Raw genomic sequence first — 25899 nt, forward strand, 5'->3', positions numbered from 1 at the left:
GCGCCACCTGCGCGAAGGAGGTGGGGCGGGTGCCTCCCCACTCGGTCGATGGCGTCTCTTCCAATAGGGTGGGCATGTGCGCCCTCTATGCGGGGTTTGCGCGTCTGCGCACCGACCGCGCGCGGGCCTGGCAGTCGGCGATTGAAGCGCAGATTCGCTGCAATAGGCTCGACTTTTGGTTCCTCGCCCCTCGGCCGTACTTTGTCGTGCTCGCGGGAATCCTCGACGCTGCCCTCGCCTGCAAGTACCGCGCGCCGGCTCAAACGTCGCAAACTCCGTGCGCCGCCGGCAGCAAGCACGAGGACCTCCGCGCGTGGAAGGAGCATCACGCGGAGGCACTTCCCCTCTACCCTGCGGCTCTGCCTCTCCGTGCTCAAACCGGCAACACCCATAGAGCGCCCTCAGGTGGTGCTGCACACTCTTCACCACTCGCTGAGTGGCGGGCATGAACGAGCCTCTCTCGATGTGCCCCTGCGGCGTTGCATCGGTGCGCTTCAAGTGGCTCGCTATCGTGCACGATTGTTGACGGTAGGTCCTCTCGTACTGCGGCGCCCGCGGCCCCGACGTCCTCCGCACGTGGAAAGGGCTGCAGAACCTCACGCTGCGTGTTCCACAATCAGCTCATCCAGCCGCCGCCGCGATTTCTGCATTCAGCTTGCCCCCTTCAGGCGACGAGAAGCTGCAGAGCCTGCGCCTCGAGCGGCACCCCAGCGCGCACCTCGGGGCCAGCGTCGTGCTACGGCCGTTTGGGAGGCCGAAGTCCCAAATTGGAGTAGGGCTTCACCTCCACAGCGCGCGCGGTGCTGAGGCGCATGACTTGTCATCGCTTCTCTACCATCGATAGCATCGAGCCTTGTTCGATTCGCTTGCCTTCGCGGGCTGAGCGGAATCCACTTAGAGCTTCTCAATACCAAACAAATATAAGACACTCACACATCATTGGGGCGCGCCCCGCGCACACAACGAGTATATGAAGATCAAAATGTGCTATTGACTATTGTGGGCGTGTACTGGGTGCTGCGTCTCTCTACCGTAGCGCGCAGCGCATAAAAAAAAGGTGTACAATCATAACGAGATTGTGGGTGGCACTCCCACGTGCCAGCCCTGGCCGGCACTTACATACAACGGTCACCTTGAGGCGCTGAAGTGGCGCCCCTCGTGCTCCTGCGGCTCTGGTGCGCCGCGAAGGTCTAGCCGCGCTTGCGTGGCCTCACGGGCGAGTGAGAGGGGTTCGAGAGAGGGCGAGTTGCCGCTCGCGAGGCGCGAGGCGCGCTCAGGCGGCGACGGAGCGGTCGATGCCGCCGATCGCGTTCTCCGCGGTGCGCAGCACGCGGCCCTCCAGCCCGAGGTCGTCGAGGTGTGCGACCGAGGCGGGGTCCTCGTGCTCGAGCAGGCCGACCATCGCCTTGCCGAGGTTGGTCGACGCCTCGACCACCACCGCGGGGTCCTTGTAGTGCGCGCACGCCTTGACCATCGCGGCGGCCCGCTTGGCGGGGTTCTCGCCCTTGAAGATGCCCGAGCCGACAAAGACGCCGTCCACGCCGAGCTCCATGAGCAGCCCCACGTCGGCCGGCGTGGCGAGCCCGCCCGCCGCGAAGGTGACGACGGGCAGCCGCCCCGCGTCGCGCACCTGCTCGACCAGCTCCACCGGCACGCGGTGCTCCTTGGCAAAGCCGAAGACCTCGTCCGGGCGGAGGGAGCGGAGCTGGCGGATCTGCGAGTAGACGTCGCGCGCGTGGCGGACAGCCTGAATCACGTTGCCCGTGCCCGCGTTGCCCTTGAGGCGGATCATCGCCGCCCCCTCGGCGATGCGGCGCAGCGCCTCGCCCAGGTCCTGCGCGCCTACGGGCGGTGTGTGAGCCGGCTCAGCGAAGGCCTCTCTGTGAGAGGCGTCCCCCTCTCGCCGGGCCGCGGCGCGCCACAAACGAACGGAATGGCGAAGTCGCGCTTGTCGATGTGATGCGTCTCGTCGGCGGCGGTGAGGACCTCGGACTCGTCGATGCAGTCCACCCCGAGCGCCTCGAGCAGGCGCGCCTCGTAAAAGTGCCCTATCCGCGACTTTGCCATCACGGGAAGCGAGGTCGAGCTCATGACGTCCTGGATCATCGCGGGGTCGGAGGAGCGCGCGACGCCGCCGTCGCGCTTGATGTCGGCGGGGATGCGCTCGAGGGCCATCACGGCGACGGCGCCCGCCTCCTCCGCGATCCGGGCCTGCTCCCCGTCCACCACGTCCATGATGACGCCACCCTGCTGGAAGACGGCGAACGCGCGCTTGACGGCGGTGTCGACCGCGCTGTCCGGCCGCGGGAGCGGCTGCCACGGAGCGACGGTGGTGAGGTCGGGGTGCGGCTCCGCCTCGTCGAGGTCGCGGCCCGCGACGGTCGAGAGGAAGAAGCGGAGCCACGAGTCGTCGCCCGAGATCTCGGGGTGGAAGCACGTGGCGAGCAGGTTGTCTTGCCTCACGGCGACCGCCGTCTCGCCGTCGGGGAGGGTGGCGAGCACCTGCGGGAGGCGGGCGGGGTGAGGGTGAGGTTTGGCGGGGAGCGGGGAGGGAGAGGCCGCGGTTCGGGCCGCCTCGACGCCCTCGCCGCACTCGGCCACCGCCGGCGCACGGATGAAGTAGGCCGCCTCGGAGACGCCCGCAGCGGCGGCGGAGCCCTGCAGCGACATTGAGCGGAAGCGCGAGTCGATCTGGCGGCCAAAGGCATTGCGCTCGATGGTGGCGTGGAGGCCGCCGACGAGGGCCTGCGGCTCAGACTGCTTGAGGCCGTCGGCCAGCAGGATCATGCCGGCACAGACGCCCCACACTGGCTTGGACGCAGCAAACTCCTGCAGAGGCTTGAGCATGGAGGCCTCGACAATGCAGTGGCCCTGGGCGGTGGACTCGCCGCCGGGCAGGATCAGCGCGTCCACGGAGGCGAGGTCGGCCGGCGTGCGGACCTCCACACCCGTGACGCCCGCCTGCCGCTCGACGGCGGAGAGGTGCTCCTTGAAGCCGCCCTGGAGCGCGAGCACGCCGACAGAGAAGGACTCGCCCGCCGCCGCCATGGAGAGCGCGTGCGGCGCCGAGCGCGGCGCGGCGGGACGCGCCGCCGGGCCGACGAGGACGCCCGAGACGGCGAGAGCTGCCACCAGCATCGGAGAGCGGGGGCTGGCTGCTACGACCTTCGGCAGCACGTGACGACTCCGTTCCCAGCAAATTCCTCGAACGGCGGTCAGCGGCGTCCCCGCCTCTAGGGCGGCGACCATGTCAGCGAGGGGGTCAATCGTACATGAAGCACGGAAGAGAGAGAGAGAGAGAGAGAGAGAGAGAGAGAGAGAGAGAGAGAGAGAGAGAGAGAGAGAGAGAGAGAGAGAGAGAGAGAGAGAGAGAGAGAGAGAGATTTTCAGAGCACGGGCAAAATCAAGTGATCCAGTAGCATGCTGCATGGTCCATGGACATGCTGCCTCACAGGCTCAGCTCCAACACGACACCTCCATCCGACCCTCTCGTTTCTCGGCTATATCATACGCACAGACAGACCCGCCACATTTGCCGGGCTCTAGACTACTTTGCGACGGCGAGCGCCTCCTGCAGCGTCGGCGTGAGGTACTCGGCGAGCTTGAGCGCGTCGATGGCCACGTCGAGCGTCGCGATGCCCTCGGGCGCCCCCGGCTTGCCCTGCAGCACGTGGCTCGTCGTGAGCTCCTTGAGGACCTGGTAGTCGTCCGACTGGAGGAAGAAGTACGGCATCATGTCGGGATCCGCCTTGGCCGCCGCCTCGACCGTCTGGATGAGCTCCTCGTCCGGCGTCTCGGAGCGGAACACCTCGCCGCCGTCCTGCGAGACGATGGCCACCTGCGGCGGCAGCGCCGGGCGGGAGACGCGTCGGAGGGAGAGAGGGGGGCGTGGGGGGAGGGCGCGGCAGGGGGGGTGCGGGGGGGGGCGGCAGGGCGGCAAGGGGCGGTAGGGGGTGGCGGGGTGTGCACCGAGTTGCCGCCCGCGTCTGAGCCGCAGCGGTCGATGAGGAGGGTGATCTGCTGCCCCTCCTTTGTGGCGATGGTGAAGCCCGCCTTGGAGAAGTCGGTGAAGGTCTCGCCCGACGGCCCCTTGAGCGTGAGGCAGCGCGAGAAGTCGGCGTCCGGCGTCACCGACTCGATCGTGTCGACAGTCACGCCCCAGTACGTCGCGAGCAGCGCGAGCTCGTGGATGGCCATGTTCTTGAGGAGGCCCTCGGCGTTGCGCTCGAAGCACTCGGGCAGCTCCGCCTCGGTGTAGGCGTTGTTGTGGATGTACGTCGTCGTCGAGCCCGGCCGCTTCTTCGCCTCCTCCAGCGCCTGCGGTGCGGCGGCGCGTCGGGGACAGGCGGCGCGAGGCGGCGAGGGAGCGGCAACCTGGCGGCGGTGCGAGGGGCGAGAGCCGGAGGCGGCGGCCGGGCGGCGGGAGGGCGGCGGGCGGCTCCGTGCGGCGATGGAGAGAGCGGGGCGAGAGAGCCGGAGGCGGCGGCCGGGCGGGAGGAGGGCGCGGGAGGGCGGCGAGCCTTGCGGACGTAGGGGGTGACGTTCTTGTTGTACCCCATGAAGACGGGCACGCCCTTCGAGCTTGCGTACGCGCGCATCTCCTCCAGCTCCTTGACGGTCGGCGCGCCCGGCTTCTCGAGGTAGACGGCGGTGCACCCCTTCTCGATCACCTCTTTGAGCAGCCGCGGGTTGTCGGCGGTGCGGCCGGAGATGAGAGCGAGGGTGCGCTCGCCCTCGGCGACCGGGACGGCGTCGACCGAGTCGCAGAAGGCCACGCCCTTCTCCTTCATCGCCTCAGCCCACTCCGCAAACGCCTTGCCCGGAGGGCTGTCGGCACCCGCACCCAAGAACCACGGCTCGACGACCGCGGTGACCGCCGCGTTGGGCACGTCGCCCTCAATTACCTGCTTGGCGTGGTACCTGCGGCGCGGGCGGCGCGAGGCTGCTCGCAGGCTGCCGATACGAGGCTGCTCGCAGGCTGCCGAGGAGAGGCGGCGAGGGAGGAGGCTGCACTGCTCACCAGCCCATGCCTCGCTTCGGCACGCCGCAGCCGACGACCCACACGGCGCATCTGTCGCTGCTGCTCATGGCTGGCTGGCTGACGGCCCTCGTCGAGCGGGCCGTAGAGGGCGCGACGCCGACTGTGAGGGCGGTGGAGCCGCTGGCGAGGAGCGCGAGCATCGCAATGAATGGAGAGGTGTCGAGAGAGGCACCCGAGTGCACCCAGGCGAGAAAGAGAAAACCAAACTGTATGGGTCTCGAAACACACCTCTGACAACGCTCAACAGCTGTGAAGGGTGAGACCAAATTAACGTGACGCAATTCGGTTGTGCGAGGAGAGAGGTCTGGCGAGTCTGGGCACACCACCACCGCCATGGCCTACGGCGCGCTTCTTGCATCGACGGTCTGCTTCGCGCCGCGGCCGCCACCTCTTTTCGCGGCGAGGCCGGCGCTGCGCGCTCGCGTCGTGGCGGGCACGCCTTATGAGCAGCTCACCGTCGGCGTGGTGAAGGAGCGGAAGGAGCGCGAACGCAGGGTAGCGCAGTCGCCCGAGTCGGTGGCCCTGCTCGTGAAGAAGGGCTTTCGTGTGGTGGTGGAGCAGGGCGCAGGCGCGGACAGCCTATTCGGTGACGACGCGTACGTCGAGGCTGGCGCCACAGTCGCATCGCGGGAGGAGGCGTGGGGTGCTCACTTCGTCACGAAAATCAATCCGCCGACGCGCGAGGAGGCCAAGCTGGTCGGCGACCGCACGCTGCTCGCGCAAATCAACCCGTCCAAGAACACGGAGCTGGTCGCGCAGCTCGCCGGTCAGGGCGCCACCGTCTTTGCCCTCGACATGATCCCGCGCCTGCTCTCGCGCGGGCAGACGTGTGCAGCGCCCGATCAACCGCTCGCGACTGCACACGCACACGCACGCACACGCCGCCGGCCACCCGCGCCTGCGCCCCTCCTGCAGGTACGACACCCTCTCCTCGCAGACCAACATCGCCGGCTACCGCGCGGTGGTTGAGGCCTCGCACGCCTTCGGCCGCTTCTTCGCCGGCCAGATGACGGCCGCGGGCAAGGTTCCGCCCGCCAAGGTGCTCGTGCTCGGCTGCGGCGTCGCCGGCCTCGCGGCGGTGCAGACGGCCAAGAACCTCGGTGCGCTCGTCTCTGCGTACGACGTGCGTCCGGCCTCGTGCGCGCAGGTCGAGAGCGGCGCCCGTCCGCGACGCGTCCGTGACACGTCCCGAGCAGGTGCGTCCGGTGGTGCGCGAGCAGGTCGAGTCGCTCGGAGGCGAACCGCCTCCCTGCAGCGGCGAGGGGGGGGGGGGGGGGGGGTCCGCAGGATACGCCGATAACGTGTGTCTGGCGGTGCGGGGCCCGGGTAGGCAGCTTCCTGAGCGTCGAGTACGAGGAGGACGGCGACGGCGGCGGCGGGTCCGTAATCACTCGGTGGGGCGCGCATGGCGCGACACGTCCACGACACGTCCACGACACGCCCCGGCAGGTACGCGAAGGAGATGAGCGACGGGTACAAGGCGGCCGAGCAGGCGATGCTCACCGAGGCGGTCGCCGACGCCGACATCGTCATCACGACGGCGCTGATCCCGAACCGGCCGGCGCCCACGCTCGTCAAGGCGGAGACGGTGGCGAGGATGCGGCGCGGCTCGGTGATCGTCGACCTCGCCGCGCAGAACGGCGGCAACGTGGAGGGCGTCCCCCCCCTTCTCTGCGCAGCTCCGGCGGTGGGGGCGTCGGCCATTCAAACCGCGTCCTCGCGAGTGATTAGGCACCGTCAAGGACTCGGCGACGAGCACGCCGAACGGCGTGACAATCCTGGGCTACACCGACCTCGAGTCGCGCCTGCCGACCACGAGCAGCAACTTGTTCGGGAACAACGTGCGGCCCCGCCCGCACCGCCCCGCTCCGCCCCCTCCTCCTGCCCCTCCGCCCCCGCCGCCCCGACGTCTGCCCCGGACGCAGGTGGCCAAGTTCCTCCTCTCGGTCGGGCCTCAGACGACAGGCCGGCAGGGCGAGTGCGAGACATGCCGCTCGGACGACGCCGCGCCGCTGTCAGGCGGCGCCGCTCACCTGCCTCCTCTCCCCCCGCGCGCAGGTACGAGATCGACCTCGAGGACGACGCGGTGCAGGGCATGCTGCTCGTGCAGGCCGGCGCGACGCGCGAGCCCGAGGCGTACGTCGCCCCCGCGCCGCCGCCGGCGCAGAAGGACGAGGCGGCGGCCGAGGCGCCGCCTCCCGAGTGGCGCAAGTACGCACGCGACGCGACCCGCCTCTCCGTCCTCGGGGGCTGCCTCCTCGCCGCCGGCCTCTCGCCCGACCCGAAGCTGGCGGCGATGCTGACGACCTTCTCGCTCGCCGGCCTCGCCGGCTTCCAGGCCGTGCTCGGCGTGCCGCCCGCGCTGCACTCGCCGCTCATGTCGGTCACCAACGCCATCTCGGGCATGACCGCCGTCGGAGGCATCATGCTCCTCCCCGCGCTGGCGGCGCGGCCACGCGGCGCGTCGCAGCTGCTCGGCGCCTTTGCGCTGCTCGTCTCGTCCGTCAACATCGCGGGCGGCTTCCTCGTCACGAGGAAGATGCTCGGCCTCTTCCGACGGCCGGACGACCCCAAGGCGCCTCTTCCGCCGCCAGCCCCGCTCGCTCGCGTCGCAGCAGCAGCAGCAGCAGTACCCACAGATGGGCGAAGCACGTTGATCACATAGTGTTACACATGGGGCTCTGTCGGGACCCCGGCTCGCGCGGCTTGCGCGCTCGCCCCCCCCCACGGGATCCCGCACCCGGCGCGCGCAGGAGTACTTTTCGCTGTACGGCGCGCCGACCGGCCTCTTCCTCGCCGGGCTCGCCGCCCTCAGCGCCACCGGCCGCACCGGCGGCGTCGGCGTCGCCGGCCTCGCGTCGGGCGTGCTCTGCATCGCGGCGGTCGCCGGGCTGGGCAAGCAGAAGACGGCGCGGCTCGGCGAGACGCGTGCATGACACGCCCAACGACGCGTCTATGACACGTCCACGACGCGTCCCACAGGCGCGGCTCGGCAACACCCTCGGCGTCGCCGGCGTCGCGTTCGGCGTCGCCTCGACCGTCTGCTCGCAGTGGCTCGCCGGGGCCACCGCCGCGGGGCTGGCCGGCGTGGGAGGCATCGCCGCCGCCGGCGCCGGCTCCGGCCTCGCGATCGCCTCGCGCGTCGGGCCGACCGAGCTGCCGCAGACCGTCGCCGGCTTCCACTCGCTCGTGGGCGCCGCCGCGGTCGCCACCGCTGTGGGCGAGTTTTTGCACCTCGCTCCGCTCGGCCTCCTCACGCCCGTCTCGATCGGCGCGATCGTCGCCGCAACCTACCTTGGCGCAATCACAACAACGGGCGCGCGCTTCGCCGGGGAGGCGGGCCCCGCCCCTCCCCGCCGCCCAGCCCTCCCCGGTTTCCCTCCCCGTCCTCCCTCCCCTCCGCCAGGCTCGCTCGTTGCATTCGGCAAGCTCAACGGCGCCCTCGGCTCTGCGCCCGTCTCACTGCCCAAGCGCAACCTCGTCAACGCGCTGCTCAGCGCCGTCTCGCTCTGGGCGGCCGCGCGGATGATGCGCTCCCCAACCCTCGCCGTCGGCCGCGCGGCGCTCGCCGCGTGCACCGCCGCCTCGCTCTTCGTCGGCGCGCACGCCACCCTCGCCATCGGCGGCGCCGACGTCCCCGTCGTCATCACTTGCCTCAACTCGGCGTCGGGGTGGGCGCTCTGCGCCGAGGGCTTCATGCTCTCGTCGACGCTGCTCACGACGGTCGGCGCGCTCATCGGCTTTTCGGGCGCGCTCCTCACGCAGGACATGTGCGTCGCGATGAACCGCGACATCGGCTCCGTGCTTTTCAAGCCGCTCAAGACAAACGAGGGCGGCTCGTGCGAGGCGAGGCGCTGCGAGCCGCGCACCGGGGACAGACACCTCCCCCGCAACACGTACCACACGACACCACACGGCACGTCCACGACACCGTCCCACACAACACAACACGCCCCGCGACACGTCCACGACACGTCCACGACACGTCTTCGCGGCGCCCGCCCCGACAGGTGAAGAGCTACGCGCCGCACACCGAGACGAGTGCGGACGCGCTCGCCGAGCGGCTGCTGTCGGCCAAGAGCGTGGTCGTCGTGCCAGGGTACGGCCTCGCGGTGGCCAAGGCGCAGTACGCGGTCGCCGAGATCGCGAGCAAGCTGCGCGCGCGCGGCGTCAAGGCGCAGTTCGCCATCCACCCCGTCGCTGGCCGGATGCCGGGCCAGCTCAACGTGCTGCTCGCCGAGGTGCGCGAGGGAGCGATCGCAGAGAGGGGGGAGGGGGGACCGCGGGGAGAGGGGCAGGGGGCGAGGAGACCGCGGGGAGTGGGGCGAGGGCTGCCAGCGCACCGCCCTTTTGCGCCGCCTTCGCAGGCGGGCGTGCCGTACGACATCGTGCTCGAGATGGAGGAGATCAACGACGAGCTGCCGGAGACCGACGTCGTCCTCGTCATCGGCGCGAGCGACACCGTCAACTCGGACGCGGAGGACGACCCCGGCTCGGCCATCGCCGGCATGCCCGTTATTCGCGTGTGGGAGGCTGGCAATGTCTGCGTGCTCAAGCGCTCCATGGGCTCGGTCGGCTACGCGGGCTGCGACAACCCCGTCTTCTACAATGAAAACACCGACATGCTCCTCGGCGACGCAAAGGCCTCCTGCGACGCGCTCAACGCCGCACTCGCGTAGAAAGGTTGGGGCGCAGGGAGGGTAGAGGCATGCGGCCCGCGAGTGGCGTGCCGCAGAGCGGCAGAGGTCTGGGAGGAGATCGTTACGCGACGCCCGACGGTATGGTAGCGGCGAGAGAGCGGAGAGATACGGCGGCGGCCGCGACTACCGACTAGAGATCCCGTCCTGGGCCTTCTGGGTTCTGTGCGACAAAAACTCGGTTTGACACAGACACCGTGTTCAAGAGCTTCAGCAGACCCCATGAAGCGTGCCCGCGACGCGCGAGAGTGGTGGCACGCGAAAAAGACGCGGGTCGCGGCCGCGCGCCGGCGGAAACATTTGAAACCGCAAAAGCGCGAGTCGGGGACTCGCGGGCTCTCTGTCCTCTCTTCAAACTCTTGCCCCGCCGGCGTCGCAGGTGGCGGCGGGGAGAGGGGCTCTCGCAAGAAGAGCGCGCATTACTGTCTTCGCCCTACCACCCTTTACCTCCCTGCTTGCGGCGAGGGAGCACCGATAGGTGTCGTGTTGGCAGTTTCCCAGTTAGCTCACCACAGCAGCCCAGCCCCTCTTGATTTTTTCAACCGTCGCTATGACAAGTATAGTCTCTGTCGCCACCAGCCAGCCAGATGTGGCCTTCCGCACTCGGAGTGCCGCGCGCGCCGCAAGAATCTGCGCATCTAGGCGTAGCCTCGCGCATCGCGTCGCTGCACGCATCCCTCCGGAAACTGGAGTTCGACACGGGGGCGGCCCATCGTGAGAAAGCCGGTCCACATTGATCTGCCGGAGGATAGCACCCCGCTCGCACGCCGGCCAAGCAAGCCGTTGACCATCCCCGTGAGCGCCGCCTCGTCCACGAGGCCAAGGTTGATGCCACCCCAGACGTCGCCACGCGATCGGCTGTTGTTTGTGTGGCAGAAGCGGCGCCGCTGTGCCACGGACCATGAGATCGCCTCGGCGAGTAGCGTCGGATTCGCTGTCTGCCAGAGGATTGGGTAGGACGGCCTGCGCGCACAGATCGGACGAGGGGGATGGCGTGGGTCAGCGACGAAATGTCGGGAGGCGTGGCAGTGGACGCACCTGGCCCATTTGGCGCCAATCTTGCTTCCATTAAGGATGCATAGTGCATAGTCGTCCATACTTGGCATACGTCCTCGCTCACGAGTCTTTTCCGGCGAGTCTCTCATGTGCACCTGTTGCAAGCCGGACGATGTGAGCTTCTCGGCCACCTCTCCGCCACCTCTCCGCGATTTGCTCACCACCAGATAGGGGTCTGGGCCGAAGGCGCAGGCCCTCTCCGCACACTCAATGTGCGCCTCGAGCCAAGGTCGCGGGCGCCACAGCACATCGATGAAGGCGCGCGAGTGGTGCACTTTGACATAACGACGCAGCCCGTACCACGAGTTCCTCTTGAGGAAGTCTTGCATTGAGACGTGCGCCATAGGCCTCCTGTCGCAAGCCTGTGATGTTCTGCACGCCTCGGCGGGTGGCGAGGAATTACGTGGCGGCTGGCAGTGCGTCCACGGGCGGAAAAAGCACTGCAGCGTCCCCGGCTTCGCCGTGCACCACCGCCAGCCGCGTCGATGGTCCGATGTGTTGCTTGCCGGTGCCTCCACCAGAGTGCGGTTTTGTGACATGGCGAGCGCCAGCAAGTAGACGGTCATCCGCAGCGTCCACCCAAGGCCAGCGCCCACCGCATCATCATGCAGCACGAGCAGACGCGAGCAGTCACTGCCGAACTGGTGCCGCGCCACCAATTTCCGCATGGTCCAGTACGAGGCGTTTGGCAAGTAAAAGAGGCGATGGTTGGAGGGGGGGCGGGGGCGCGTGGGCATGCGGTCGGCGAGGGCGTCGACGATCCAGCTGTCAATCGGGCCGGCCGGCGGGTTGGGGACGAAGTCTGGCGCGCTGAGATTGCAATTCGCACGGGGCAGCATATCGGCCGCGAACCACTGCCCGAGCGCTCCTACATGGCGACAGCGAACATCCAACCAACACACGTGTGACAAGTTGCGCGTTTCGTTCGAGCCTAGATCTAGAATTTAAACAACGCAACTCTCTCTCACAGCACACAGGATCTAGAATTCAAGAGTTGTGGGACGGGATTGGAAAACAAGGTGCAGGAAGGTTTGTCGGCACGGCGGTGCTCGACGGCAAGCTCTACGCGGTGGGCAGAGCGAATGAGGCTGACGAAGCACCTTCCATCTCGGTCGATCGGTACTACGACCTGGCTTCGAAAGCATGGGAGGCTGTGGCGCCGATGGCGACGGCTCGAGACGAGCTCACGGTAGCGGTGCTCGACGGCAAGCTTTATGCTGTGGGTGGCACCAACCCCAACGACGGCTCCCTCAGCTCGGCGGAGCGGTACGACCCGCCGACAAACGTATGGGAGGCGGTGGCGCCGATGGCGGAGGCGCGCGCGTATCACGACATGACGGTGCTCGAAGGCAAGGTCTATGCTGTGGGCGGCAGCCTCGGCGGCGGCGCCCTCAGCTCGGTGGAGCGGTACGACCCGGCGTTGGACCTCGTGCATGGGAGGCGGTGGCGCCGATGGGGCAGAGGCGCGGCATGATCACGCTGTGGCGGTGCTGGACGGCAAACTGTACGCTGTGACCTGGTGGGAAATAAATAAATAAATAAAAACGGACACATCTACTGTGAGATCGTGGAGGTACGGCTTTAAAAAGGAACTCAGGTCCCCGCCCCGCGCCCGCCCGTGCGATCTCTCCGTGCCACATGAACCCACATGCTCCGTGCAGGGTTCTTTGTGTATTCCTAAGCCTCTGTTTCATTTTTCTTTATACTTTAATTGGGCGGACACGCACACGCGCACAAAACACACACGCACGACGCGCATCTCGTTCGCAACCGGCGTCCGCCGGGAGATAGGAGGTCACAGCTGCTGCGTTGGGGGAGCGCTCGACCCGGGCGGCGGCTCAAGGCGCGCTCGCGCGACGCGCTCGGCCCGCTTCGCCTCCGAGTCGAACCGCGTCCAAAAGGAGCGCGGCCGCGTGTGCAGAAAGGTGAAGACAAAGGCGAGGGCGTGGAAGACGAAGGGGTAGAGGCCGAGGGCGAGGAGGTTGGTCCACTTGGAGAGCACCGGATCCATCGATTGATAGCCGTAGTACGACCAGCGCGAGCCGTAGGGCTGGTCGCCAAACTCGTTCTGGAGCAGCCCCTCGAAGGCGAACTTGCCAAACGAGATGACGTACGGGATGTTGACCACGGGCGGCATGAGGCACGCCGGCAGGTAGAAGCCCGAGAACTGCAGCAGCACCGAGACGATCGCGTTGTGGGCGGTGCCGGCGCCCTCGGGGTCAGGGATGAAGGAGATCATCAGCAGCGAGAAGGCGGAGCCCGTGCTCGAGAGCAGCGCGAAGACGGCGATGAAGTAGAAGAAGGCCTCGGCCGTGGGCGCGAACTGGTACGGCGCCCAGTACACCACCGACCCGAAGAGGACCGCCTTCCAGAGCGCCTGCGCCATCAGCCGGAAGGCCCACTGCAGGTGGTACGCCGCGGCCGAGTACCCGCCCGCCGCGTGCTCGCGCCGGAAGGCGCGCTGCTCGGTGTAGCACTCGGCGAGGACGGCCGTCTCGGTGATGACCGCCGCGGTGAGCGTCTGGTAGAGGAAGGACCGCTTCGCCGAGATGAGGTGGAGGACGGTGATGTACTCGTCGTCCTCGGGCGTCCACCCGTCATACGGCGCCATCCCGCCGCCCGAGGAGCGGGTCCACACAAAGAGGATCGCGTAAAAGGCAAACTGCAGTAGCGGGATGAAGAGCATGCGGTACCAAAAGTCGCGGTCGCGCACCCCCTTGAGGTAGGCGCGCCGCGTCAGAATCGCAATCTGCGCCGGGATCGAGCGCGCCTTTGTCTTGCTCGCGAGCAAGCCCTCGAGCAGCCGCGTCCGGCGCGAGCGGCCGGCGCCCGTCGCGCGCGACACCTCCGCGAAGGCCTCGTCGACGGGCGGGGGGAGGCCGGGCAGCGTTCTCTGCGCGAGCTGCTCGCACGTGCGCACGAGCGCCGCGTTGGCGTCGGAGTTCGCCCACGAGTCGACGAGCGAGTCGACGGTGGAGCCTCCGGCCGAGGAGGTGGAGCTTCCGGCGGAGAGGCCCTCGGCGAGGGGGGGCGCGAGGAGGGCGGGCGAGAGGAGGGCGGAGGGGCGCTTCTCGGAGGCGGAGGAGCGCCTCGGGCTCTTGGCCCCGCCCTTGATCACCGCCAAGTGGGGGCTCATGTCGGACGAAGAGCGGCGCGGAGCGTCCTCTAGGCGAGGCGGCTCGGGCGGCGAGTCGGGCGGCGCGGCGAAGGCGGCGGGCGCGGGCGAGTTGCTGGCGGAGACGATGGGGGAGATGCGGGCGCGCGGCGAGGCAGAGCTCATGCGTCTTGAGAGCGCCTCAAGGACGAGTCGCTCCGAGAGGGAGGCGGACCGCTCGCGCCGCCACGACTGCTCGGCGACGGCGGCGTCCACCTCGGAGGTGCTCAGCCGCTTGGACGTGCCTGTTCACAGCTAGAGGTGTGAAGAGACGCTGTTCACACCTCGGAGGTGCTCAGCCGCTTGGACGTGCCCGACAGGCTGAAGCGCTTGCTGAAGCGGCCGGGGCGCGACGGGGCGGAGGCCGCCTGCGGGCCTGGCTCCTTGGCGTAGGTGAGGTCGACGACAAAGTCAGCCGGGTTGGTGCCTGGGGAGGGGGGGGGGGGGGGGAGTCGGTGCGTGGTGAGGTGAGGTGAGGTGAGGTGTGGTGTGGTGTGGTGTGGTGTGGTTGGGGGGGGGCGGGTATTCCGCACCAGACGGCAGCCGGATGCCGAGCGAGCCAAGGTAGGCTCCGATGGAGGCTGTGGGCCCGAAGTAGGCGGCCTTGCCGGCGGCCATCAGCAGGAGCGTGTCGAAGAGCGCGAAGATGTCGGCTCGCGGCTGGTGGATGGTGCAGAGGACGGTGCGGCCGGAGTCGGCGAGTCGGCGCAGCGCGCGCACGAGCAGCAGCGAAGAGTAGGCGTCGAGGCCTGGCCGACGTGCGAGCGGGGGGCATGTGCGTGCGACGCGTGTCCGGGGGCGGGCGGCGAGAGAGGAGAGGGAGAGGAGAGGGCTCGCGGGCGCCTGTGGTCGGCTCGTCGAGGAAGAGGACGGACGGAGACGTGACGAGCTCGACCCCGACGGTGACGCGCCGCGCCTGCCCGCCCGAGATGCCTCGCCGGGTGGCGCCTCCGATCCGCGTGTCCGCCACCTTGGTCAGGTCGAGGTCGCGGATCACTCTCTCGACAGCCGCCTGGAGGGGGGTGGGGGCGGGGGGTGGGGCTGGGGAGGTGCCGCCAGAGAAGGCCGCGAGAGAGCCGCGCTGCCGCCTCCCGCACGCGGCTGGTCTCTCCGCCACCCGTCAGGCGGAGTTCGGCGGTGTATGCGAGCATCTCGCGCACCTGCAGGAGGGCCAAGAGGGAAGGGTCCGAGAAGGGTCCGAGAAGAGCCCGAGAAGGGTCGGGGAAGGGTCGGGGAAGGGTCTGGGAAGGGCCCGGGAAGGGTCGCGCGCAGTGAGCGTCTCGAAGAGCGCGTCGAACTGCATCACGTACGCGGAGACGCGCTTGAAGTACGCGTCGCGCCGCTTCCCGTTGAGCAGCACCTCGCCTATCGGCGCACCGAGCTGTGAAGAGACACACGGCCCGGCTCGGCGGCGGCGGCGGCTTGCGCAAGCCGCCGGCGATCTCGCCCCCTTTCTTCCGGTCGGCGAGCACGTCGAGGAGGGTGGACTTGCCGCAGCCGGAGGGCCCCATGATGGCCGAGAGCGACCCCGGCGCGAAGACGCCCGACACGCCGCGCAGCACGTGCTTTTGGTCCCAGTGCAGCGGCCGCTTGCCCTTGCCCTTTGGCAGCGCAGCCTTTGCGCGCGCGCGGGCAGATGCGTTGAGCTTGACGGAGTAGTGTATGTCGGAGAAGGAGAGGTAGACGCGCTTGACGCGCTCGGCCGGCTCGTCCGAGCTCTCGAAGGACGCCGCGCTCGCCGTCGACGCCTCGGCGAGCGAGAAGCCTTCTGCGGCGGGCCCGGCCGGCGCCGGCGCCACGCCGCTCTCCGCTCGCGGACGAGAGAGCCAGACGAGGGCGAGCCAGGCGTTCGGGAGGAGGAAGATGAGGCCGATCACGATGATCGCCGCGATCATCTCGCTCTCGAACCGCGCCGGCCGCGGATCCTCCGCCTCGTCGACGCACTCGTAGAAGCGGAGGTTGCGCTCCGCAACATCAACATAGGGCGCAATGGAGACCTGGATGTAGCACGAGAGGTTCGCGGGGCTGGAGCCAAGGCTGGGCAGCGCCAGCCCGCAGTCCGCCGTCGCCGCCGCGTTTGTCACTGTGGTCTCCACCGAGTTATCGAGCGGTAATACGTCACCTCGCGTGTAGTTTAGTGAGAGCCGCGCACACGCTGCGAAGCCGCGGTCAAACTGGGCGGCGGAGACCTCGGGGCAGTAGCCGTACGTACGGACAACGTCGGCCCGCGCGCCGCAGAGGGCGGCGAGCAGCCAGAGGGACGATGCTGCTGGTGTCCGCATTGCTAGCCGGCAAGGGGGGCCATGATAAAAGAATTTTAGCAGCTCCCTCGCACAACACTGGGCACTCCTCTCGTTGAGGCGCCGTACGACCAACCGAGACAATGGTGCGCTCGCTCGCCCCGCCCGTGCCCGCGGCGGCCCGCGCGTGCGCGCGCGCGGTAGTAGGAGTAGGCTGCGGGTCGTACCGAACCGGTGGGTCACCACCGGTCTCTGGTCCCCGGGAGCAACGAACCGCGCAGCCACACAATGAGCGCAAAACAGCAGCACCTTCAGCGAGAAGGAGAGCACCAGCCGAGGCGCTGCCCGCCGAGGCCCGAGCACGCGAGGACGCGCGAGACGGGGCGGCGTGGGGGCCGCCCGGCGAGCAAAACGACGGGTGCCGCGCGAGTCGCGTGCGTCAAGCAGTCGAGGCTGTCGAGGCTGTCGAGGCTGCCGAGGCTGCCGAGGAGGCCGAGGAGGCCCCCCCCTCCCCCCCAGGGTCCCGAACCAGGGACCAGCCGACGCGTAGGAGGGAAGCGAACGCACGCGACACGACGGATGTCGAAATCCGCTGCGACGGAGACTCACCGCCTCATATACGGTGGATTTTATTTAATTGTTTGCTGTCATCGCTGGCGCCTCTGTGTGGAGTGAGGTGGTGGATAGGGTGGGCGCTCGCAACCGTGGCGAGTGTCGCCCTCGCCGTGCGTCACGTGAGGATGGGCCGAGGAAGGCCACCGCGCACGTCGGCCCCACGACACGGTGACATAGAGACAGGAGCAGCACATGGAGCAGCACCACCAGCACCACCAGCTGCAGAGCCAGAGGCGCCTCACAGCCCCGGTCGCGCAAAACCAGAGGACCCCCCGCACAGAGAGAAAAGAAGCGAAAAAGCCAGACGGCGCGCCCGAAAAAGAAAACGCGGGAGGCGGCGCCCAGCGCCAAGGGGACGCGAAGCATGGACGGGTGCAGAGATCGCCGCCCTCCCGATCCGCGCAAAAAAGAGAAGGGTGTGGGCGTGGAAGCGACACCGACGGAATGTGCGGCGGAAGGGGCGAGGGAAGCTCGACCCAGACCTGGACTTCTACGGGGTACCCGCAGTCGAATCCGCCTCCAGCCCGCTCGAGAGGGCGGACGCGCGAGCACAACGGCTGGGGATGAGGCCCCTCTTAGATGAGGACCTGGCACACCTGGGAATACCCGCGGCCTACACATGGCACATACCCATCGCCGAGTGGAATGCACTCATGAAGGCACTCCACGGAAACGGAATGAGCAAGGGTGCGCAGAAAAAGGCGCCACGGAAGAAGGCGCACGGACAAGCCCATTTCGCCACCCTAAACGTCTGCGGCGGGGGCCTCGAGAGCATAGAGGGGGCGATGGAGGAAATCCGGGAACTAAAAGAGGGGGGAGGCGCACCGATCCGCAACACGGGACGGGAGGCAACAAAGAAGTTGGTGGAGATCATCAGATACATCAAGGAGGGAGGGGTGTGGCTCGCCACGCTGGCGGATACGCACCTAGGCGAGAAGGAAATGCGCGAAGTGATAGAGTACCTAGAGACGATGGGGATAGAGGCGTGCGGGACCCCAGCCTACAATGACCCGGCCTCGCGCGCGCTCAAAGCGGGGGTGTTGATTGTGTGGGACCCAGACCACCTGCAAGCAAAGAGAGACGGGAAGGGTGAGGTGTCCATGGAAGAGGTGGTGAGAGGTCGCGTCGTGAAAGTGGAGATGGAGGACGCGGCAAGCGGACTGGAGTGGACACAGATAGGAGTCTACATGCCAGTGAGGGGACGGGCTAAGATAACGGTGGCGGCGAGAGGAGGAACGGACGACACAGAAACAAAGGACCCAGCGCAAGACGCGTGGGAGAGCCTAAGGGACGAGCTAGACAAAATCGACGGGGAGTACATGATCGGTGGAGACTTCAACGCCGAGACGGAGGCCTTCCTACGAAGCAGAGGCAAAAAGGAGCGGACCCTCTCAGACAAGATGTTCAACAGCATGCTGACCGAAGTGGGGCGAGACCTGAGAGCGATGGCGAATGACGCAACGTACCGGGCGGGCACGCAAATTGACAACTGGATAGTCACCCCGGCGCTAGCAAATGTGATGGGGCGCGTACACATCATGCCAGGAGTATGCGGGAAAGACCATGAGATTGTGGCGGTCGAATACTATGGGGCAGACGACCCAGAAGGAGAGCGGGAATACCGACCGAAGGGAGTCAGCCGGAAGTTGGACCGAGACGCCGAGGAGGCGTTCACGAAGACCGTACAGGAAGCCTACGACGGCGCGATGCAACCGCGCCAAGGCGAGACACCGGCAGAGAGGCTGAAGGCGATGACACAGGCGCTCACGGACCATGCCAAGGCAGTGATAAAAGAGGCGCAGGACAAGTTGCGCCTAGAGAAGGAAGGGGATAAGGGCGGACAGACCGGCGAGGCGGACGAGGAGGGGGAGGACCAAGGGGGGGGCGGGCAGCGGGACACCCAACGACGGGGACGACCCCCCATGTCGCAGAGGGAGAGACTGCGATGGAAGATAGCAAAGTGGAGACGGATCGGCGGGGGTGGGGAAGGCGCAGGTAAGCAGACGTCTACATTCCGTTCTCGTAATGAAACTCTTTCCCCACGTCAGTAACGCAGACAAGTTCGCCTATGCAGTCCACGTCGTCATCACAGTCGCCGATTCCCTCAGGACAGGGCCCGTATTGCTTGCAGCAGCCCGATGTTTCTCCTTCGGCCCAGGGGTTGCAGGCGGCCCAGGGAGGGGGCGGAGGTAATGGGGGTGGGGGGGAGGGGGGGGGTGGAGGCGGCAGTGGCACATCACACGTCTCCTCTGCGTGGCCGACAAAACCATATCCACCGCCCCTACAATCATTTGGACAGGGCGGTTCTGTACAAATTGGAGGAGAGGGGGTTGCCATTATCCATTTTGTCATACACCGCCCCGACTCCCAAGTGCCATTATCCGGGTTTGGACAAATTATCATTGACTCGCCAATGCCATTATCCGGAGGCCCATTTTCTTCGCCAGTTGCTATCCACTGCCACACACCGGCAGATGGGCCCCATGTGAGGTGATCCGTGGTGTATATCCATTTGTAAAGACGAGTAACGCCGGTCGGCTCGCAACGCCCCGGAGGATACGATTCGATGCCAAAAATGCAGTCCGGTGGTGAGCGAGTCACCCCGGCCGATGAGGAGGCCACCGCAGCAGGAGCGGGAGGCGCCGGTATTTCGAGCAGCTCCCGCGGCGCGTGGGCGCCGCGGGGTTGACCGACAGCTTGTAAGGTGGTCGTAGGCGCGTTGGTGGGCGCAACGCTGGTGTCCGCCCCATTCGGTTCTCCAAGCCACCACCGCAAGTTGTCCGGTGCTCCTGACACGGCGGCGGTGAGAGCGGCCGCCAACGGAATGCAGGACATAATACGGGGCCGAGGACGCCAATTTTTCGCTATTGGATCCCTACCTAGCCTTTTGGTCTGCGTGTTTGGCGTTTTGCCGTTTGTCGTAAACAAAACGGTTTTTTTTCAAGACTCCCGTACTAAACTCTAAAGATCCTTCAAAAATTCCCCATGAGCATTTTGATTTCACTTTATTAGAGCCACCCTCCCCTCCTCCCACCCGAGCCGCGCCCTGCGCCGCACAACCTATATCACCCTTTGCGCAGTCAATCGGTCGACGCCGGTAGAACTCTCTCTCTCTCAGTGAGCGAACTTGAAGATTTGCTTGGGGGGGGGGGGGGGGCAAGTAAACTTGTCTCCACCCACCTCCCCGCGCGGGGCCGCTCCGGGGCGACCCGGGTGCCCTCCGACCACCCTGGCTCCTTAATTACTACTAGAGTGAGGCCCTTGACGGGCCCCGCCCCCAATGGGGCGGGGTTGAATGGGCTAGCGCTGGCGTGGCATTGACATGAGCACAAAGTTGCTAATGTGCGTAGACGAACAAAAAGTAGGGTTGAAATCGTCCACGCAAGGCTTGGGGAGTGCTTGGGGTGGCCTCAGGCATCCCCAAGGGAGTCGCAGCGGTGCCCCATAAGCAGCTTAGCGATTGTCGAACCTCGAAGCGCGTTCGTTTGAAGAAAGGCACACGGTACTATCGGGCCACCGGAGAGTCACCGGTAAACTTCGACACTTTGAGGGGTGAGAGCATGCATTATTGTGGCATATCATGTCACATAAGGTCGAGCTTGACCGCAGAAGCATCAAGAAGCGGATACTCCAGCTCGACTGTGCCGGCAAACTGCCTCCGCTCACGCCGCGGGCCGGCTGCCAACAGCCGTCGCGGCCCGTGGCGTGCTCCAGAGAGGGAGAGAGGTCGAGTCCGCATGGCTCAGGCCGGCCAGAAGGTGTGTGGCGACGGCACCGTGGCAGGAGTGCGGAGAAGAGCTCGCCGAACGCGAGCAGCGGAAGGCCGAAGTGTGCCAGCGCGAGAGCCTCGCGAACGGGTGCAGAAGGAGCTCGCCGTGACACGATGCCGGGCGGTGGTGGTGCTCTGGCGGCTGTGCACAGTGGGAAAGGTCAGGCTGCAACAGCGTAGCACGATGGTAGTGCCCCACTGCAGCCTGGCCTGACATGCACAGGGCGAACAGAGACCTTGCTATCGCCTGGCGCTCGTCTGGGCAAACTTTGACCGCCGCCCGGCTCGCCACGAGCACGCAGCGACAAAATGATGACCGTGTCGAAGTTGAGGCTGGTCGAGAGGAAGAGGCTGCCGTGCGAGCCGGCAACTGGCTGGCTCGGCGTGGACAGCCGGCGGCGACTTTTTGCCGAAGAGCGTGCCTGCCGAAGAGCGAGTCTGACTCAAAGTGCACGGAGTGGGCGCCGCCGACCGTCGGGAAGAGTCCGATGGGTGCCAGGAGGATCCAGAGAGCGATGAAGGCGCAAATTGCGCCGCCGAAAGTGGCGGTAGAGGCCAGGACGTGCGCGTGGGCCGGTCAGGCCACGTCCCGGGGCGAGCGATCGAGGGCCGCGGGGCTCGCCCCGCCGGCCGAGCGGTGCGAACGGCCGGTCGCCCGCTTCGGGTTGGACCCGCCGGGCGGTCTGGCGGCGGATGGCACGGCCGGGCGGGCCCCGGGAGGCAGGCGGGGCCGCGACAGGCGGCAGGGCAGAAAATCCCTTTCGGAGAGCGTGTGGGGGTTCGACTCGGGGTTTCACAGCCTTGTTATTGAGAAGAAAATACCTCCTCTGGCGCTGTGCGCTGGCCTGTGAGAGGTTGAGTTCACACAAAAACACAACCCCGGTGTGCTTGAGCACTTGAGCACTGGATAGGGTCGGTTCCGCATGGTACGGGACCCACCCCTCGATCGTCTCGCCCACCCTCACTGGTGTGTTCATCGGGGGGGGTCATAACAAACGGATCGAGGTGCACGCTGCCGAAGCAGTGTCGTCCCCCCTCTCCCCGACGGCGATGGCGGTGTGACCGATCGAGCTACAAGAGGAACTTGTTCAGCAGGATCCGGGATAGTCAGATGCATTATCACAGTAGCCCGAGGACGGGGGGGGGGCGGGCCTCACCCGGGGCTCACCGGCGCCCGGCCGTCCCCGCCCCCTCCCTCACCTGCCCCACCCCGGGGCCTCACTCGCGATGCGCTGTCCCGGGGGGGTAGCTCGCTGCCCGACCCAGCCAGGGCGCAGGGGCACCACGGGCGGGCCACAGCCCACGCGCACGCGGCCCCGTACCTACGCCTACCGGCTACCGCGCGCCCCCGGCCCACCAGCGCCACGCCTAAAAGATTAAGAATTCTACCCCCTGAAAGGCGCGCTCCGCACGAAAGTGAAAGCTGAATGGGCGGGTCGGGGTGCCGCCGGGGTGGGGGGGGTGGGGGCACCCGGGGCGCCTCACTCTGAGGAGCTCCGCCCCGCCCCTGCCCCTCATTGCCCCGGGGGTGGGGCCTCACCCGCAGCCGGCGCGTCCCGGGGTGGGGTCTCGCTCTCGGGGTGAGTCCCGGGTGAGGGTGTATGTAGAGGATGTAGAGTGTAGAGCGCTGTAGAGCTGTAGAGATGTAGAGCGCTGTAGAGCGCTGTAGAGCTGTAGAGCTCTACATCCGCCGCGTGACGAGGCGCCTCCGTTGTAGAGCGATGTAGAGGCGCTCTACAACGTGAAATCTCTACAACAAAGGCAGCGTGCACCTCGATCCTGTACCGTGTTTGTTATGACCCCCCCCAATGAACACACCAGTGAGGGTGGGCGAGACGATCGAGGGGTCCCGTACCATGCGGAACCGACCCTATCCAGTGCTCAAGTGCTCAACAAACTCTACATGATAAGCGGGAACGAGGCACGGTCGCTCTCCGACATGAGGCGCGTTGCACTTGCCAGTGCTGCCCTGGCCTTCTGTCTGCCCGCCCAATGGGTAGGAGGTGCCTCTGCTGCTGTGGCATGCCTCACGGCTGCGACTGGCCGGCGCCTCGGCGCGTCAGCTCGGCTCGGCGTAGCGATAGTGGCCAGCGCAACTCGCCTGGACTCAACGCTCAGCCAGGAGCTCCCGCACGCGCTGGCGCGAGTCATGGCGCATGCAACGCGCAGCAATGCTCGCCTCGCCTCGCGCAAATGCGACCTTCCTCGCAGCCGACAGTCCACCGCCTGCTAAAGAAGCACAGCGACGAATGCGGCACCGGCGACACATGGCAGGCTGGTCATGACGCAGTTATAGGGTGTTGTGTGCCGTCGGAGTGACTCTCTGTGTGTCAGGGATAGTCAGGGCTGTCCATCAGAGCTCCAGTAAGCTCGGAGACACCCCATTAGCGCGGCTCGACCTCTTTGAGTCACTGCCTTCCCGGCGGTTTGGCTGTAGAGCCTCTACAACAAACTCTACAGCAAAATCGCGCTCTACATCGCTCTACAACGGAGGCGCCTCGTCACGCGGCGGATGTAGAGCTCTACAGCTCTACAGCGCTCTACAGCGCTCTACATCTCTACAGCTCTACAGCGCTCTACACTCTACATCCTCTACACCCTCCCTCAGAACAAGAGTAGCCGGCCTTGCTCGTCAAAGACGGTGCATCCTCGAGTGAACCTGTAGTTGCCGTGCTCGTCATAGATGTCCTTCCGCTCGGCTTCAAGACACTTTTTCTCCTCTTGCTGTTTCTCCGGCTTCTCCTCCCCCCTGTCAGCCGCCCTGTGTCACATTGCTTTCCCTCTGCCGGCGGCGGCGCTGCGCCGCTGGGGGTGCGAGGCGCTGCGGGTGGTGCCGAGGAAGAGAAAGGCGCGACCGGCTCGATGGCCGCGTGATCGGTTTTTTTATCCCTGCCGCCGTATGTGGCGCACCAGGACCCACACAAAAGGAACTCTCACCGCGCCACCCCCGTCGTCACCGGCGGGAAAAATTCCTCCTCAAGCCCACTCCCGCCGAGCCTCTCGCGGAGCGCCGCGTCGAAGCGGCGGCTCTGCTCGGGCGTGAATTTCTCCCGCCAGCCACCCGGCGACCCGCGGCGGAAGTGGCCCGCCTCGCCCTCGTGCCGCATCGCCCGGCTCGCGGCGCCGTCCGTCGCCTCGTGCCTCTGCCGCATCGCCTCGAAGCTCGACGCGCGCACCGCCGCGTCGAGCGCGGCGCCGTCGGGCTGCACGCCGAGCAATCCGGCCACGCGCGCCACCTGCGCCTCGACAACGGCGGGGCTGAGGCCTCCGGAGGGTGGCGGTGCGAGCAGCCCTACTCTCCGGCCCCGCCTGCGCCCGTGTGTCGGCGCACAAGTCCTCGTAGCGGAGCAGCAGCACCTGCTCACGCCGATGCGGGTCCGAGGCGAATCTCGAGGTCTCGCAAGCGGCGCGAGCTCGGAGCTTGCCTGCCCCGGACACGCGCGCGCCACGTGCCACCAAGCGAGCGTGTGCTCGAACCTACGTGCGTGATCTTGTGCCATACCGCCAGGCGCTCGTGCCCTCGAACCAGTCCGCCTCTGCGCTAATCTCGGCTACTCTCTGCTAGTCTCAAACCAGTCCGCCTCCGCGCTACTCTCGGCTACTCTCGGCTACTCTCGGCTAGTCTCGAACCAGTCCGCCTCTGCTCGCCGGCTCCGCGCGTCGGGCGCCGCACTCGGCAGCGGCGCGCTGCCCGCGAGGAATGCCTCGAGGAAGGCGTCCCAGCTGCCCCGGTACGAGACCGCCTTGAGGGCGCGCGAGTGGTGGTAGAGAGACACCGCCACGTCGCGCGGGTCCCGCACCACCACCACCACCGCCACGCCCGGCGGAGGGGCGCCGGCGAGGCAGCCGGCGACGGGCAGGCCCTCTGGCGGCGCGTGCGTCTTGAAGGCACGCCGCGCGTGTGGCAGTGCGGCGAGCTGGCGCAGCGAGAAGGCGCCTGGCGGGTGGGACGGGGCGTAGGCCGCCGGGGCGTGGCGTGGGAGCGGGGAGGGGTGAGCGTCAGAAGGGGGAGGGGGGGGTCTGAGGCGGAGCAGGGGGGCGGGGAGGGGGCGGAGCAGGGCAGAGCGGGAGCCCGCGCACCGGTGGCGACGGCCGCCTCGACCCAAGGCACGCGCGTCTGCACGTGGGCGTTCGGCTCGCCGAAGAGGCAGCAGACGATCTGCTGCAGCCAGGTGGTGCCTAGACGCAGCTCCGTCAGACGGCTCCGAGGCAGCTCCGAGGTGGGCAGGCGAGCTGCAGCAGCTCTGCTGGCGCCGGACTTTGGGAACGTTGCGATGAAGACGTCGCCTGCTCGCGGAAGGGATCAGCTCGGGGACTCTCGGGCAGCCTCGCGGAGGGAAGGCTGCTACGCCACCCTGCTCGCGGAGGCAAGGCTGCTCGCGGGTGCGGGCGGCGAGGGGCCGCCGTGGGGTGGCGGCCTCCGGAGGCGCCTCGGAGGCTTTGGGAGGGGGCGAGGCTCGAGGGTGCCTCCGAGGAGGGGGGAGGGCCGGGGGGGGTGGGAGAGGCTCGAGGGGGTGGGAGAGGCTCGAGCAGAGGCGGAGGCTTGAGGCGGGGAGAGGGTCGAGGAGGAGGAGGGGGGTGCTGCAGCAGCGGCGGGCGCCTGGCTTAGGCGCGAGACCGGACCGCAGTGCGGGAGCGGCGAGGGACGGCCGCAAGGCTCGCGCGCGCGGCTGGTCCGGCACGAGCAGCAGCGACTGCGCGCACGCCTCCAGCGCCGCGATCGCGTCGCCCGACTCGGCGAGCGCCGCGGCGCGCAAGGCCCATGCCGCCGCCAGGCCAGCCGCGTCCGACCTCGCTGCCGCGGTGATGGCGCGCGCCGCAGCCTCGGCGGCGCCACTCGCGTCGCCGCCGAGCAGCGCGACATCGCCGAGCACGGTCAGCGCCGTCGCGCTGCCGGGCGAGAGCTGCGCCGCGCGTGCCGCCTCCTCGGCCGCCTCCGAGTGCTCTCCCGCCCGGGCGAGGGCACTCGCGAGGTTGAGCCGCGCCTCGAGCGGGCCAAAGGAGGCTGCGCGGCGCAGCAGCGGCACAGCCTCGGCGACGCGGCCCGTCGCGAGCAGCGACTGGCCCAGGTTGGTCAGCGCGCCCGCGTGCGAAGGCTCCAGCGACAGCGCCGCCCGGTAGTGCGCCTCTGCGGCGACGTGGTTGCCGTCGGCACTGGCCAGCACGCCGAGCACAAAGTGAGGCTGCGGGTGCCGCGAGCCACCGCCACGCTCCACGAGCGCGGAGCACACCGCGCGCGCCGCGTCGGGCTGTCCCGCCTGCGCCAGCGACACCGCCTCGCTAAGGCGCTGGGCGACCTCGGGCGGCATCGGCGGCGGCGGCGGCGG

At 67.7% G+C, this 25899-nt stretch overlaps 8 protein-coding genes across 8 annotated transcripts; 3 read left to right on the forward strand and 5 right to left on the reverse strand.

The window, feature by feature from the left end:
* Nucleotides 1-1051: 1051 nt before the first annotated feature.
* On the reverse strand, nucleotides 1052-3158 carry EMIHUDRAFT_427499 (pyridoxine biosynthesis protein). The gene is made up of 3 exons (XM_005769218.1): nucleotides 2575-3158; nucleotides 1923-2502; nucleotides 1052-1842 (listed from the first exon to the last, which is right to left on the reverse strand). The coding sequence occupies exons 1-3, from the start codon at nucleotides 3136-3138 to the stop codon at nucleotides 1274-1276; spliced, it is 1713 nt and encodes a 570-aa protein (XP_005769275.1). The 5' UTR covers nucleotides 3139-3158; the 3' UTR covers nucleotides 1052-1273.
* Nucleotides 3159-3392: 234 nt separating this feature from the next.
* EMIHUDRAFT_436495 (hypothetical protein) lies at nucleotides 3393-5218 on the reverse strand. Its single transcript, XM_005769219.1, has 4 exons — nucleotides 5021-5218; nucleotides 4521-4920; nucleotides 3970-4317; nucleotides 3393-3838 (listed from the first exon to the last, which is right to left on the reverse strand). The coding sequence occupies exons 1-4, from the start codon at nucleotides 5179-5181 to the stop codon at nucleotides 3548-3550; spliced, it is 1200 nt and encodes a 399-aa protein (XP_005769276.1). The 5' UTR covers nucleotides 5182-5218; the 3' UTR covers nucleotides 3393-3547.
* Nucleotides 5219-5335: 117 nt separating this feature from the next.
* On the forward strand, nucleotides 5336-9928 carry EMIHUDRAFT_464280 (NAD(P)+ transhydrogenase/PNT). The gene is made up of 13 exons (XM_005769220.1): nucleotides 5336-5868; nucleotides 5957-6164; nucleotides 6238-6277; nucleotides 6372-6420; nucleotides 6491-6696; nucleotides 6773-6882; nucleotides 6967-7019; nucleotides 7100-7670; nucleotides 7795-7950; nucleotides 8024-8414; nucleotides 8448-8842; nucleotides 9052-9282; nucleotides 9409-9928. The coding sequence occupies exons 1-13, from the start codon at nucleotides 5375-5377 to the stop codon at nucleotides 9718-9720; spliced, it is 3216 nt and encodes a 1071-aa protein (XP_005769277.1). The 5' UTR covers nucleotides 5336-5374; the 3' UTR covers nucleotides 9721-9928.
* A 2542-nt stretch (nucleotides 9929-12470) lies between these two features.
* On the reverse strand, nucleotides 12471-16244 carry EMIHUDRAFT_436498 (hypothetical protein). The gene is made up of 7 exons (XM_005769221.1): nucleotides 15384-16244; nucleotides 15219-15313; nucleotides 15037-15108; nucleotides 14792-14960; nucleotides 14482-14697; nucleotides 14233-14375; nucleotides 12471-14164 (listed from the first exon to the last, which is right to left on the reverse strand). The coding sequence occupies exons 1-7, from the start codon at nucleotides 16228-16230 to the stop codon at nucleotides 12590-12592; spliced, it is 3117 nt and encodes a 1038-aa protein (XP_005769278.1). The 5' UTR covers nucleotides 16231-16244; the 3' UTR covers nucleotides 12471-12589.
* Nucleotides 16245-16499: 255 nt separating this feature from the next.
* On the reverse strand, nucleotides 16500-17169 carry EMIHUDRAFT_210446 (hypothetical protein; the record flags this gene model as incomplete). Its single annotated transcript, XM_005769222.1, has 2 exons — nucleotides 16500-16780; nucleotides 16923-17169. The coding sequence occupies 2 exons, from the start codon at nucleotides 17167-17169 to the stop codon at nucleotides 16500-16502; spliced, it is 528 nt and encodes a 175-aa protein (XP_005769279.1).
* Nucleotides 17170-20354: 3185 nt separating this feature from the next.
* Nucleotides 20355-21312, forward strand: EMIHUDRAFT_356035 (hypothetical protein; the record flags this gene model as incomplete). The annotated part of the gene is given in 2 exon segments (XM_005769223.1): nucleotides 20355-20454; nucleotides 20472-21312. A coding segment is annotated over 1 exon segment (395 nt), but the record flags the coding sequence as incomplete, so codon positions are not given.
* A 1163-nt stretch (nucleotides 21313-22475) lies between these two features.
* EMIHUDRAFT_210449 (hypothetical protein) lies at nucleotides 22476-22805 on the forward strand (the record flags this gene model as incomplete). The annotated part of the gene is made up of 1 exon (XM_005769224.1): nucleotides 22476-22805. The coding sequence occupies one exon, from the start codon at nucleotides 22476-22478 to the stop codon at nucleotides 22803-22805; it is 330 nt and encodes a 109-aa protein (XP_005769281.1).
* A 700-nt stretch (nucleotides 22806-23505) lies between these two features.
* Nucleotides 23506-25881, reverse strand: EMIHUDRAFT_102803 (hypothetical protein; the record flags this gene model as incomplete). The annotated part of the gene is made up of 4 exons (XM_005769225.1): nucleotides 23506-23808; nucleotides 24313-24509; nucleotides 24653-24859; nucleotides 25191-25881. 4 exons carry the CDS (start codon nucleotides 25879-25881, stop codon nucleotides 23506-23508), a joined length of 1398 nt encoding a protein of 465 aa, XP_005769282.1.
* Nucleotides 25882-25899: the final 18 nt, after the last annotated feature.

This window comes from Emiliania huxleyi (genome assembly GCF_000372725.1).
Source record: "Emiliania huxleyi CCMP1516 unplaced genomic scaffold EMIHUscaffold_43, whole genome shotgun sequence".
In the NCBI taxonomy this organism is placed as follows: Eukaryota; Haptophyta; order Isochrysidales; family Noelaerhabdaceae; genus Emiliania; species Emiliania huxleyi.